At 40.1% G+C, this 15,269-nt stretch overlaps 1 protein-coding gene across 2 annotated transcripts in view; it reads left to right on the forward strand.

Moving 5' to 3' along the window:
* LOC307170184 (complement factor H-like) overlaps window positions 1-15,269 on the forward strand; it is a 268,514-nt gene that overhangs the window by 248,949 nt on the left and 4,296 nt on the right. For both annotated transcript variants that reach the window (XM_079891230.1, XM_079891231.1), the window contains 6 exons: window positions 3,547-3,738; window positions 3,846-4,049; window positions 4,617-4,796; window positions 4,979-5,084; window positions 5,167-5,243; window positions 5,707-5,898. In XM_079891230.1, the coding sequence (XP_079747356.1) occupies window positions 3,547-3,738; window positions 3,846-4,049; window positions 4,617-4,796; window positions 4,979-5,084; window positions 5,167-5,243; window positions 5,707-5,898 (951 nt within the window). The remainder of the gene's footprint in view (window positions 1-3,546; window positions 3,739-3,845; window positions 4,050-4,616; window positions 4,797-4,978; window positions 5,085-5,166; window positions 5,244-5,706; window positions 5,899-15,269) is intronic.

A 15,269-nucleotide genomic window follows, 5' to 3' on the forward strand; every position in this document is an offset into this window, starting at 1 on the left:
AACTTCGGTTCCTGGGTCACCTTATTAATGAGACAGGGGTGCAGCCAGATCCAGACAAGGTGGATGCCATCCGACAGCTGTCACCACCACAAAATGTGCAGGAACTGAAAAGGGTGCTGGGCATGGTGAATTACCTGGGGAGGTTCATTCCCAACCTCTCAACGGTCAGCCAGCCTCTGTACGAACTACTCCAACATAAAAGTGTATGGATGTGGACACACACGCAGCAGACGGCGTTTGAAAATATTAAAGAGCTTCTCATGAAGGCACCAGTTCTTGCGTATTATGATGTCACTAAGACCACTGCTGTCTCGGCTGATGCAAGCAGTTATGGACTTGGGGGGGTGCTCTTGCAGCTACACAAAGAAGGATGGAAGCCGGTAGCATACTGCTCCAGATGTCTCACTGATGCAGAAACCCGATACGCACAGATCGAGAAAGAATGTCTGGCTGGTGTGTGGGCATGTGAGAGGTTTGAAAAATATCTAAGCGGCTTGGATGAGTTTAAGATGGTGACGGATCATAAGCCGCTGGTTCCTCTCATCAATAGCAGAAGTCTTGACAACGTTCCTGTACGGTGCCAGAGACTTTTGATGCGTCTAATGCGGTTTAAGCCCAAAGCAGAGTATGCGCCAGGCAAGACACTTGTCGTTGCAGATACACTGTCCAGAAGCCCGCAAACTGTTATCACTAAAGATTCAGAAACGCATGCCGATGTGGAGCGCTATGTGAATGCAGTAATACAAGGGGTACCTGCGACGCCCCATAAAATGGACTGTATCAGAAATGCCACTATAACAGATGGTGAGCTACAAGCCGTAATTAAGCTGATCAGAGCTGGATGGCCACAACACCGCAGTCAAGTTCCGGCAGCAGCCAGAGACTATACGGTTGCAAAAGCAGAGCTCTCAGAGCATGAGGGCTTAGTGATCAAGGGAAGAAGAATCGTTGTGCCAAGGGTGATGAGGAAGGAGATCCTGGAAAAGATTCACGAAGGTCACCAGGGCCTTACAAAGTCTAGAGAGAGAGCACAGGAGTCTGTGTGGTGGCCGGGAATTTCAGCGGACATAAAGAACACAGTGCTGTCATGTCAGATATGCCAAGAGTTGAGAAGTACACAGCAGAAAGAGCCCCTGATCTCCACACCACTCCCAGAACGACCCTGGAAAAGAATCGCAGCTGATCTTTGTGAACATCGTGGACAGAATCATCTAATTGTGTCCGATTACTATTCCAGATTTCTGGAGATACTGCACTTACCTTCTACAACGACATCTCATGTCACACAAAAGTTGAAGGCTGTCTTTGCCAGATTCGGAATTCCAAATGAGGTGGTGAGTGACAACGGTCCTCAGTTCTCTAGTGCAGAGTTTCGAGAACTAGCCAATCGGCTGGATTTCAAACACATTACATCAAGTCCTCACCATCCTCAGGGAAACGGTCACATCGAAAGGGCTGTGCAGATTGCAAAAAGAATTCTGAAGCAGACAGATCCTCTGTTAGCCCTCATGTGCTACCGATCGACTCCCTGTGCCACTACTGGAGTTAGTCCGGCAGAGCTTCTTATGGGAAGGAAAATCAGAACAACACTTCCAACCCTAGAGAAGAATCTTCATCCCAGGTGGCCAAATAGGAAGTCTGTCATGCTGAAAGACAAAATAGAGAAAGACAGACAAGCTTTCTACTATAATTGTCGCAATTGAGCTAAGAATCTGTCAACACTAAGACCAGGTGACACTGTTCTTACCAAGCTGGACCACGAGAAGGTCTGGGCTTCACCGGCAGTGATCAGGCACGAAAGTGTAACACCTCGTTCCTTTGTCATCGAGACGGAACAAGGAGCGGTACTGAGGCGTAACCGACGTCATCTTCAAGCAGTGCCAACACCAACATTAGCAACAAAACAGACTGTACACACACTTGCACCACAAACAAAAGGGACTGTGGACATTGAGCCTACACATACTGATACAACCGAGACTGTACCGACCCAACCATGCAGGGAAACATTTCATACTCCAAAGCGTGGACTGTTGCTTACCAGGTCAGGAAGAGTTAGTAGACCGGTTGTCAGGCTTGACCTGTAAAGAATCAGGAAACTATATGCTTCGTAACTAGTTGTGCTACAGTAGTTAAGTGTTTGTTCTGTTCGATAGTACATTAACAGTTACATTGCTCAAATTCATGTTATTGAGAGGTGTTTACCTAAGCTGATTACATGCTGTTTGTTATGTATGATAAAGTTACTGTCAAGGGTTTTCTAAAAAAAAAAAAAGGGGGAGGAGAAGAGAATAGCAGACTTTGTTTTCAGAAAAAGGGGGAGATGTCATGTGATGTGATATAGTGTATGGTGGTTTCAACACTGTTACTTTAAATCTGAGTGACGTGAATCATCAGGGGCGTGTCGGGACATGACGCGGGGAAATCAGTATATGTGAACTACAGTATATGGCTGGATGTGAATAAACGTGACGTTCATAAAGAGAGAAACTGCCTATTTACGGTCATTTTACAGTAAACAGAAAGCCTAACATTAGCGTAGATGCCATTCTTCTTATGATGTAACGAGTACATCGGGTGTTTTAGGAAGTGTCCCCGGTTCCGGCTGACCTAATCTATGCAGCCCAAAAATCGTTTAACTGATTTGAATAATAGAAGTGTATAATGTTCTATGTGAATGCCAGGTTAAAGAGATGCCTTTTTAGTCTAGATTTAAACTGAGTGTGTCTGCTTCTCAAACAATGCTAGGAAGACTATTCCAAAGTTTAGGTGCTAAATAGGAAAAGGATATACTGCCGCAGTCGATTTTGATATTTTAGGTATTATCAACTGACCAGAATTTTAAGATTGCAATAGACGTGAAGGACTATAATGCGTTAGGAGCTCGCTCAAGTACTGGGGAACCAGTAAACCATTACTAACTACTAAACCATTTAGTGCTTTGTACGTAAGTTGCCATACTTCCTGCGCGTCAGTCAGGGACTTACTTCAGCCTATTAGAAGCTAGCTTTGAACTGTTTGGGCATGCTTTATAGTTTCCTGGTTCGTGACATCACCCGCCTCTGTCGTCTTGTCACACCATTGGACTGATTTCACATGGCTTTATGACGCAATCATGCAGAGTGTTCCAACAGCATCAATCAACGCAGCTTCTCGTTCCCTCTTCAGGGAACCAAGATTACAGTCGTAACCAAGGTGTTTTCAGAGCCATAGAGAATATTTTCCTATTAACGGTAATTTAAAAGTATCCATATATTCATATTCTTTAAATTTAAAATGCAAACATGGCATATCAAATGAAATAACAGACCTTAGTCAGGAAAGAAACCATATTGAATTTTTCATAAGGTTGTTATAGGGATAGACGTATATTCCATCTGTAACTCAATACCATATAACAAAAATGTAGTTATTATGCTAAACCACTACTAAGTAGTACAGAGTGAAAATCAGTAGTAGGCTATAGTGAATCCAAAACACTGGGCCACATAAGGTATAAAAGCTTCTGTGTGGATAAATATGTGATCAAGTGTCTGCTTTCTCTAGAGGCAACATGTCCTCTAAACACAACAGTGGAAGACTTAAAAATAGAGCGATCCCCTGATATTGAGGGTCCCGTCAAACATGGACACAAGTTAATATTTTCATGCAATGGACAAGGGCTGATATTAAAAGGACAAAGAGAAATCACCTGTCAGCCAAGTGGAGAATGGAGCAGCCCTTTCCCTAAATGTGAAGGTAAGGCCACAGAACGTAAAAGCCTTGGATTGGACAAAGATAGATCAATGATAGATCTGTTGTTCACATGGAGGATACTTAATTGATCAGATTTTTATGTTCTTTAGAGGCAATGTGTGTCGCAAACCTGTCTGTAAACATGAGATCAGACGTCACTGAGGACGGACACCCGGGGCCTGAGGTTTCAATCAGACCTGGACACACAATAACTCTTTCATGTGTTGGGATGGGAACAAAATTACAAGGACAGCAAAAAATCACCTGCTTGCCAAATGGAGAATGGAACGTCCCATTTCCTAAATGTGTAAGAGGTAAGGTTCACATGTTTACTAGTCGAGTTTTATTAGCAGTGTTTGTAAGCATCACTATTGCTCATATTAAAGTGTAGGTTCGATGATTTTCAGCTGATGCTACAATGTCTGTAGTATATGTAAATGTACAAGTCTCAAACTTGAGACCATTTTGGTCGCATATGCCCCCGAAATTAAATCTGTGCGACCTCAAAATTTATTTGGGAGCATTTGTACAAGTGCAAGTAATTGTTGTGGTGCCACCTTTTTTCTAGATATGTTTCATTATTATTGTTGTTGATATTTAGGCCAAACAGAAATTACATCTTTTTCACATATGTGATCCCAAATAAACATCATTCAGCACACAAAAGTCCTGCCCAGAACTGGCAAATATTAACTAAGTTAAAGACTGTGTAGTTTCTTCATCTCCTAGACTGAACAAACTAACAGATTGGGGAAAATTAGATCAATGTTTTGCTATTTTATGTGTTTGGATATGCTTTAGTGTTATCCAAGGCATTTCTATTTTAAATGAATAACATACAGAAAGGACAGCAATGATGTCATTTTCTAATTGTCTAACAGGTTGCTCTAAGATCCCAGAGGAGGAGAATGCAGAAGTTTCTCAAAGCTCAAGGAAAGACAACTACTCTAATGGTGATAAACTTGACTACAATTGCGACCATGGCTATTCATCTCCACTAAAAATCACCTACATTTGTAGTAATAACAAATGGATTAAATTGCGTGATGCAAAATGTTCACGTAGGTATACAAGACACACACACAATGTTTAGAAATGATTGGACTGCTCTAAAAATACTTTAACTCTAGTTGTATGCATTCAAAATAATCAGATTAACTTATTATCATGTAATTTCATTGGACTTCGAAAGCTGATTTCTCAGAACTCTGAACTGTATCTTTTGTTTCTGATTCACAATCAGTCAAACGCTGTGAGCTGCCTGAAGATATTCCAAATGGTCGATACACTATTGTGAGTGGTAGCAAATTTGTTTTTGGAACAACCATCAAGTATATCTGCAGAGATGGGTGAGTATGTAAGTTTATATTTAGACAGATCTATTTGAAAAAAAAAAATAATGATAATAATCTTATGGATATGTTTGTCAAGCTACCAGATGATGAGTCGATTTGACACCAGAACATGTCGGGATGGTGGATGGGACAATCAAATACCTGCCTGTGAAGGTACTGAAAAAGTCACATACACTTAAAAATTAAGGATTAAAAGTGGGTTTTCATGGAAGAACCATTTTTGGTTCCCCAAAATACCTTTCAGTGAACAGTTCTTAAAATAACCCTTTTTTTAGTGTGAAGATAGTTAAAAAAATCTGAAGAACCATTTCCCACTATAAAGAATCTTTTGTGGGAAGGAAAGGTTCTACGGATGTTAAAGGTTCTTCATGGAACCAGATGTCACTAAATAACGTTTATTTTTAAGAATGTAAACAGTGCATTAGGCCTATATTTTCCTTTTTTGACTTCACACAAAAATGCAGGAGACATCAGATTGTTGCCGTTATGTTTTGAATATCCTAAATTATTTTTAACTGTTTAAGTGGCTGGGCAGCCTGATATAACTGCATTGGTTACTGCATGGATTTTGCCATCTGAGGTCCTGAAGCTAGACTTTTTTTCTTTTCTTTTTTAGAGATATCATGTGTCCCAGACAAGACAGAGGGAAACATGAGAGTGGAGGGACTCCCTGATTATGATGAATTAATCAAATATGGACACAGGTTGACATTTTCATGTGTTGGTTATGCTCAGATTTTACAAGGACCGAAAGAAATCACCTGCCTGTCGAATGGGCAATGGAGCAGCCCATTTCCCAAATGTGTAGGTAAGGCCACAGAGGGTATATTCAAATTTAATATAATAAAAGACATAGTACATATCTATAAATGAATAAGACTTTGTATATAATTTTTGTTTTATACTATTTTGAATATTGCTACAAAATATTTTGTATAATTAATGTTTATTATTATTTAATAATATTACTCATTCTATTTTATAAGATTTCAGGTGTGATTATTTTAATTATACATGATTTTATTTCACAATACTATTTTGAAAAATTATTTTGTTGCATAATTAATATTAATGTGTTCATATTATATATTCACTTTTATAATATTTCATATTTTGGTGCAATTCTTTCATTATTATATATTTTATTAAAGTCTTTATGTATATTGCTAGGTAAAATACAGCGTAGGAATAAAAAAAATCGGTTCAGAGATTCACATAAATGAATTAGATTTCCCAGGGGTAGAGATGCAGTCTGACTTCATGTGACATCATGCTGATGTTTTTTAATGCAAGTCCACTGGAGGCGAGTGTAGTAATGAACCCGTGTGCAGTTTATTTAATCCAAAGTAAGCAAATACAAAACATAGAATTGACTGGAACATGAGCGGACTTGACCATGAGCGGACTTGACCGAAACAATCACCAACAGCAGGTTACACTGAACAAAGCTAGACAAAGGAACAATGAAACATGAGGGCTATTTATACAGAGACTAATGACCAAACAAGGAACATGTGTGAACAATTAGGACAGAGAACCAATAAGAAAACAGAACTGAGAAACACATGACAAAAAAAAACAATGAGAATAAGACACGTACATATATGAGGATCAAGGGAAGCAAATGACATGGGACCAGGAAACAAGGGTATAAGTATTTCAAAATAAAAGACATAAAACTATAAACATGAAACAAAACCCAAAACCACATGATTTGGTGGCGTGGGTAAAGATGTTCCCACAGCATCAATCGATGCAGCGCGAGTTCCCTAGAAAGGGAACGCCTTGGATTCGGATTTACATCCTATTGTGACACAGGCAAAAGATATATTATATATATATATTTTCGCATCTCCAAAACCATTATTTTTCAGGAAATTTAAAGAACGCATATTTTTTGAGTCATTAGACATTGTATTGTTAAAGTTGGTATCATACCTTATATTGCTATCATATACTGTTGTGTACCAACATTAACACAACATTTCCCCAAAATCATGTTTAATCGGAGATACAAGATTTATGACTTTGGAGCAAGGAGATACGAGGTTACGCTGACATTGATAAGAATGGAACGGACACAGACGTCGCTGCTGCCTGTAGTGTTCATCAAAGTCTGCGGTTGTGTTGAGCCTTTTGACAAGAGAGCTAATCAAAGCTAATGATTGTGGTAACATACATCTTCCTAACCTCTATTTTAAATGGTTAAGAGCTATGAGTGATTCACTACCAAAATAAAACGATAAACTGACTAAGCGGTCTAACTGGCGGAAATGAATCTGCATGCAAACAAAGTCGGCGGTCGCGTTGAGCCTTTTGACAAGAGAAAAGGCTTCAATAGTTAACCAAAGCTAATGACTGTGGTTACATACATCTTCCTAAACTCTAATTTAAAGGTTTAAGAGCTATAAGTGATGCAAAACTAAAAACGATGAGGCGGAAATAAGCCTAATCTGCACGAAAACTTATCTTCGTGGCTCACGGGCTTCCTTCTGCACCGAAGCATTACAGCTATCGATTTTTAACAAAACAGGCCTACTCAAATGTCTCTAACCTAAATATTTTCACTTGTTATTGTCTAAAAACAGACAGAGTTATCCAAAGATAGGCTTACTTGGCGCCAGTAGACAGCCCTTTTTCTCCCGTAAATAAAAACCTTGCTACTTTGGGTATTTTACATGCACAGTGCCAACTTCGAGTCAGTATAATAATAATAAAAAAACAATAATTTAATGGTGGTATCCAAAACATTTAATTCAATTCAAGTATTATATTAGATAATACGTCAATGCACATGTATAATAAGCCTATAGTAGGCCTAATAATAAGCCTAGTAATAAGTAGATATTTAAAATACATCAATAACTGATCCTAGTTTAACACAGATAAAATCCTAGTTAATGTGTTGCTCGACGAGGATTTCTTAATCGTTGCGATTTTCAATCTTGAGGAGACAAAATGCCGTGAGGCTCCCGCCGCGGAGTGAAGAAGAGGTGGAGTTACAAGGATTCTCAGACAGTTGAAGTGTCCAATGGAGTTAGAGATTTGCTTTCAAGCCATTTTCAACACTTTAGATAAATAACAGACCCACGTGGGGACTGAACAATAACATCGATTTGTGAAAAAATATGAAATTGACAAAATTTGGACATAGGAGGTTTCCGCCCGACAGCGACGATATATTGGCTTCACAGGATGCTTGAGACTCATCAAACATCCTTTTCTTCGTTCTCTTTCTTTTGATTTGTAGCAGTCTGTCGCAACCAGCCCCTTTGCTTCCATCTCATAAGTATCAAATTCTTCTCTGACTTCACCGATGAAAGAGATCAATGAATTGTACAAAACTGAGACAGTGCACAGGTCTCGGTCAACCTGCTGAGGTGCTTTGCTTACTCCATTGACCCGGTTAAACACTTCGTCCCAAACAACAGATAAAATGGTGGTTTCCAGGTTATCCATAAATGTGCATTTTTGGGGTTTTCGTGATCGTTATGGATACTCTCCAAAGCTTCCTTGATTGCTCCAAATTCAACTTTGAGAGCTCTCGCATCAGCTTTCGCTGACCATCTAGTAGTGGCAGATAAGATTTTCAGAGTAAAGGCCATTGCACACTGAGTCCGAAATTCGCATCCGAAATTTTCGCACGTTAAAAAAAAAATTCGACCTCACGTTATGTCAATCACGCTTGCACACTGTCTACGAAACTTTCGTCCGTAATAAAAAAATTCGTATCGGGTTCGATTTTCTGCGTTTTTCGCATCCACAGCCAGTATTTTGAGAGGTTTTTTGACAATTCAGAGCCACCTCCCCTTTCAATCAGATCGAAATTTCGGAAAATATAACTTGTATACAGCTGTTCTGTCTGCCCAGCGCTTCCGCCGGCCGTGTGTGTGTGTGTCCATACCACAGACTGTAAAAAAGGTCCATACCTAGACTGTGTGCAATGGCCTTTACTGCCAGTCTCTGTTCAGGGTCGATTGGTTCACGGAAATTGGTGATCTTCTTTTTAACGTGGCTCCAGTAGGCTATCGCTAGCAAAGCATCAAACTGTTCCACTGACATTCTGAGGTAAATTTTGAATCGCTCGGGATAATTTCGCAACTCCTTGATAAGGAGGTGAAACTCTTCCTCTCGGCGCAATTAATGCCCTTTAAGGCCATTGCACACTGAGTCCGAAATTTTCGTATGCGTTTTTTCGTGTTCGTCAGCCTTAAAATTCGTCACGCACAGAAACCTTGCACACTGAGTCCGATGCGTATTTATTAAACCTTTGCGGAAAAAAACGCAAAAAATACAAAATGGATTCGTCAAGCAGTGAGGATGATTTTGTTGCCCTCTTTCTTCTTAAAAAGAGAAAAATAAAAAGAGGAAATATTGGGTCCATCCAATCCTGAGATTGCGCCGAGAGGAAGAGTTTCACCTCCTTATCAAGGAGTTGCGAAATTATCCCGAGCGATTCAAAATTTACCTCAGAATGTCAGTGGAACAGTTTGATGCTTTGCTAGCGATACTGGAGCCACGTTAAAAAGAAGATCACCAATTTCCGTGAACCAATCGATCCTGAACAGAGACTGGCAGTAAAGGCCATTGCACACAGTCTAGGTATGGACACACACACACACACACACACGGCCGGCGGAAGCGCTGGGCAGACAGAACAGCTGTAGGCAGGTTATATTTTCCGAAATTTCGATCTGATTGAAAGGGGAGGTGGCTCTGAATTGTCAAAAAAACCTCTCAAAATACTGGCTGTGGATGCGAAAAACACAGAAAATCGAACCCGATCCGAATTTTTTTATTACGGACGAAAGTTTCGTAGACAGTGTGCAAGCGTGATTGACATAACGTGAGGTCGAATTTTTTTTTTAACGTGCGAAAATTTCGGATGCGAATTTCGGACTCAGTGTGCAATGGCCTTAAGGGTCCGTCCTTCACACTTCACATGGTATGACATGAGTTTTTTCCAACGTTTTTTTATTTTTTTTACAGCATTTCAGCGAATACAAAAAACGATGTTGCTTCACTGCAGTACTCGGCAGCATATGATCCCACTAAATTCAGAGAATGGGCTGAGCATGGGACATATTCTACAAGTGGATTTGCATCTTTAATTCTGTCCTGAAGTCCAGAATATCTGCCAGACATGTTATTAGCATTGTTATAACTTTGGTCTCGACAATCCATCAACTCAATGATATGTTCTTTTATGGCCTAAATGAGCTCGTTTGCCATGTTTTCTGCAGTATGGCTCTAGAGGTTCACCACTGTCCTGTTGGACATAGCGAATGATCAGAGCAAGTTGGTCAGTGTGAGTGATGTCTGGAGTAGAATCTACAATCAAGTAGAAATACTTTGTGCTTGTGATTTCACCAAAAATCATGTGTAAAAATGTGTCAGCCATGACACAAATAAACTCATCACACGTTGTAGAAGAAAGATAGTTTTCCAGAACCTCTGTGTCCATGCTTAGAAAGATGTTCGGACAACAGGGGGTAAAATTCGCTGATCAACTCAAGTCAAAAAATGTCCATTTCTCGTGAGGCAAGCTGTTTGTTCTCGCCACAAAAAGGCAATCCGCGGAAATTTTACCATGGCAATTATGCGCCTAATAATATTACGCCAATATACAGTATTTGTTATGCAAGAACATAATTTGCAAAACTGGAGTCTATTCGTGCATCATCATCAGTCACGCGCGTTGAATGAACTAGCATTGCATTGATATGTTCCGCTGACCCTTCATGTTCTGATAAACGACTCAGTATATTCTTCCAGTCGTTGTATCCTGAAGTAAAGGCTGTTTCAGTAGTGGCAGTACACAGACCCATTTTATGGGGAATACACTAACCATTTACTCAGAAGAATCTCTCCATTTGTCATCCGTCTGTAGAAGTGTTCCCTTATTAAACAGATGAATTGTTCCGAACTGATGCAGAGAAGTCTCAGATATTTTGCTCAGGTTTGTTGAAGCAAAAGTATCTTGAGCACTCAGTTCCTGTTCCTGACTTCCTGTTTCGAATGCGCATGCGTCGCGTCTGAACGCGTTGTTGTCTTTGGAGCTCCATCGATTGATTTATAATTCTTGATTTCTCTTTATACTCACTTACAACGAACATTTTCTACTTTTCCTCACCTCATAGTTACAACGCGGACTGTTGAGCAGACGCGTCTCAAGCCTAGTGATCCAACGCTGGATACTCTTATAGGTTACGTCCGTGGATCACGGCTGAACGCGTCTTCTCCGCATTCATTTACAAACAAACATTTTTTCGCCTATCGTGCGTCTACTCTACACCCGTACCACTAAAAAGACGGATTATATCCAAGACTTAAGCCATAAATTAGTATTAATATTGATAGCATCACTGGTAGCGTCGTTGCTAACTTAACGTACTGTCCATCTGTTAAAATGGCGAATATATCAGATGTAAGTAGTCTACCTTTTGGTGCAGGTGAAGACACATTTGAGCTGCACGCGGTGCAGTCCGAGCTGGAAGCTGTTGAGAAACAGATCCACGACCTTTTAGTGAGACAAGCCGAGCTGATAGACCTGCGTTTGGCTCTTGAAACATCACGCGCCGATGCACACAAATCAGTGATTAACGTTACTAACCCGCTGACTCCGACCTCGTCTACTCCGTGCGTTACTCAGCATCGGTCCCGCGCGCCGAGGTCGCGATCAGCCATGGTCTCGTTCACTCCGGCTCCAACATGCCACCACGAAGCCTGGATATTTCCGCAGCGGAAGACGCGAGTCAGGTCTAGACCAAGAAAACTGTCTCCGACCCTCCCGGTTTTCGAGATATCCACACAAAACCGCTTCTCCCCTCTTCGCGAAACAGAACGCGATGCTGTGATCATCGGCGATTCCATCGTTCGACACGTACACGCTACGTTAAATAAAAGTAAGGTGCATAGTCACTGCTTTCCTGGTGCTCGTGTTTCTGAAATCGCCGCTCGCGTTCCCGAGATTCTGAACGAGCGCGTCGGAACTGTGGTCTTGCACGCAGGAGTGAACGACATCAGGCTGCGCCAGACGGAGGTTCTGAAGAAAGACTTCAGGAATCTGATCGATACGGTACGCAGCACATCGCCTGATATAACGATCATTGTGTCAGGACCGCTTCCCACGTACCGACTAGGTCATGAAAAGTTTAGTAGATTATTCGCGCTAAATGAATGGTTAATGTCATGGTGCAGTGAGCAGAAACTGCTCTTTGTAAATAATTGGAATCTGTTTTGGGAGCGTCCTAGGCTTTACCGTGCTGATGGCTTACACCCAAGCAGATTCGGATCGGATCTTCTGTCAGATAACATCTCCAAAATGTTAAATACCTTTTGACTAGTAACCAAAAGTCCAAATCATAGTCTCTGCTGCACCAATTTAACTGATATAATTAGTGTTGAACATTGCATAGAAACTGTGTCTATTCCTCGTTTAGTGAGATCAAATAATAAATCTACTACAGGATCTAGAAAAAATCTAATTGTTATTAAACCAGAGAATGTTGCTATTAGTAATCAAAAACAATTTCTAAAGCTAGGTCTTCTAAACATTAGATCACTCACACCTAAGGCAGTTATTGTAAATGAAATAGTCACAGATAATAGCTTCGATGTACTTTGCCTTACTGAAACCTGGCTTAAACCAAATGATTATTTCGGTCTAAATGAGTCTACCCCATCAGGATACTCCTATAAGCACGAACCCCGTCTGATTGGTCGTGGCGGCGGTGTTGCAACAATCTATAGAGATATTCTCAATGTTACTCAGAAAACGGGCTATAAGTTTATTTCGTTTGAAGTACTTGTACTAAATGTTACGCTCTTAGATGTTAGAAAAACATCCCTATTATCTCTAGCCTTGGCTACCGTATATAGACCGCCTGGGCCTTACGCTGATTTCCTAAAAGAGTTTGCAGATTTTCTCTCAAACCTATTAGTTAATTTCGATAAAGCATTAATTGTTGGAGACTTTAATATCCACATAGATAATTCAAATGATGCGCTAGGGGCTGCGTTTACAGATTTATTAAACTCCTTTGGGGTCAAGCAAAACGTTACCGGACCAACTCATCGTTTTAATCATACACTCGATTTAATTATATCACATGGAACCGATCCAACCGATATAGATATCATTCCACAAAGTGACGATGTCACTGACCATTACATGGTAACTTGCATATTACGTACCCCTGTAATATATCATGCTGCGCCGCGTTATCGATTAGGTAGAACAATCCTTCCATCCACCATAGATAATTTTTCAAATAGCTTATCTGATCTGTCTCAGCTGCTGCCTGAACCCAAACAAACAGATGAACTTGAGGAATTAACTAGCATTATGAGCACCATTCTCTCTGGAAAATTGGATATTGTTGCACCCATTAGACTAAAAAAGGTCAGAGAGAAAAGTAAAGCACCATGGTACAACAATACTACGCATGTTCTAAAGAGAGAAACCCGTAATTTAGAGCGTAAATGGAAAAAAACTAACTTAGAGGTCTTTAGAATCGCGTGGAAAGACAGTATGTCACGTTATAAAAAGGCCCTAAAAGAGGCCAGAGCTGAGCATCTCCGCAAACTAATAGAAAACAACCATAACAATCCTAGGTTCTTATTTAACACCGTGGCTAGACTAACAAATAAACAGATGTCTCCTGAACAAAATATTCCGTTAGAGTTTAGTAGTAATGATTTCATGAAGTTCTTCACTGAGAAAATAGAAAACATCAGAACCACAATTGTAAACGTTCAATCCTCAATCGCGCCTTATAACTCAGCCTCAACTATCTAGCTATCTAGCTAACTAGCTATCACCCCGCAAGAACAATTACAGTGCTTTACAACTATAGAACAAAAAGAGTTAATTAAACTTATCACTTCATCTAAAACAACAACATGTTTACTAGATCCTATACCAACTAAACTATTGAAAGAAGTGTTACCTGTAGTGGAAGAGCCTCTCCTCAATATTATTAACTCGTCTTTATCATTAGGTTATGTTCCAAGAACATTTAAACTGGCAGTTATAAAACCTCTCATTAAGAAACCACAATTAGATCCACATAATCTAGCAAATTATAGACCCATTTCAAATCTACCTTTTATGTCTAAAATACTAGAAAAAGTTGTGTCCGCTCAACTGGGCTCCTTCTTGCAAGAAAATGACACCTATGAAAAGTTTCAGTCTGGGTTCAGGCCACATCATAGCACTGAAACTGCGCTCGTTAAAATCACAAATGATTTACTTTTAGCTTCTGACCAAGGCTATATCTCAATACTAGTTTTACTTGATCTTAGTGCTGCGTTCGATACTATAGATCATACAATACTCTTAGATCGACTACAAAATTATACTGGTGTTCAAGGACAAGCATTAAGCTGGTTTAGATCGTATTTATCTGGGGCCGTATTCACAAAGAATTTTAAGGCTAAAAGTAGCTCCTAACTGGCGAATTTAGGAGCAACTCCTAAAAATAATGGGCGTGTCACTCCTAACTTTAGGACTCCTAATTTTTTTTCACTAAGAGTAATTCACAAAGCATTTTAGCCCTAAAAGTAGCACCAAAGTCTGGGACAGCTTAAAAGAAGTCGAGAGGACTCCTAACTCACTAAGACCTATTCACAAACCGCTTTTTGTGGCATTTCACGTTGCGATGTTTTGAAATGCGTATGCGGCGGCTACAGGAGCTTCCAATCGCGAGGGAACAATTCTGCATTGTAGGCATAACTAGGGATGCAATAACGCCACCAACAACAATCAAAACTAGGCTACTCATTGCATGTAAACTAATTGTAACGTATCATTGTGAATCAAATTAAAATGTTCTTCTCTTTGCAAACGTAGGCAGAGGCATATAGTGACAGATTAATTCAATAATGTTGCAAAGATATTGCATCAATCCATATGTTTCATTAGGCTACTAGGCTATTTGTTTTGCCTTACTCTTTATTCATTTAGGCTATTTATTCAGTTATTCATCATCTTCTACATCAGCACTACTTGTGTAGCGCACGCATTCTCAGACCTGTCACCTGTCACTCATCATCGTAGGGGAGGTGTTTGGAATCATTCCCGCGTTACAATCATCAGCCAATCAAAGTGGTCACTTCAGTCAAGCTCGTGCATGAGTAATGACGTCATCCATAGCAATGAAGACTCACTCTTAGTTT

Source organism: Squalius cephalus (assembly GCF_949319135.1).
Source record: "Squalius cephalus genome assembly, chromosome: 13".
In the NCBI taxonomy this organism is placed as follows: domain Eukaryota; kingdom Metazoa; phylum Chordata; class Actinopteri; order Cypriniformes; family Leuciscidae; genus Squalius; species Squalius cephalus.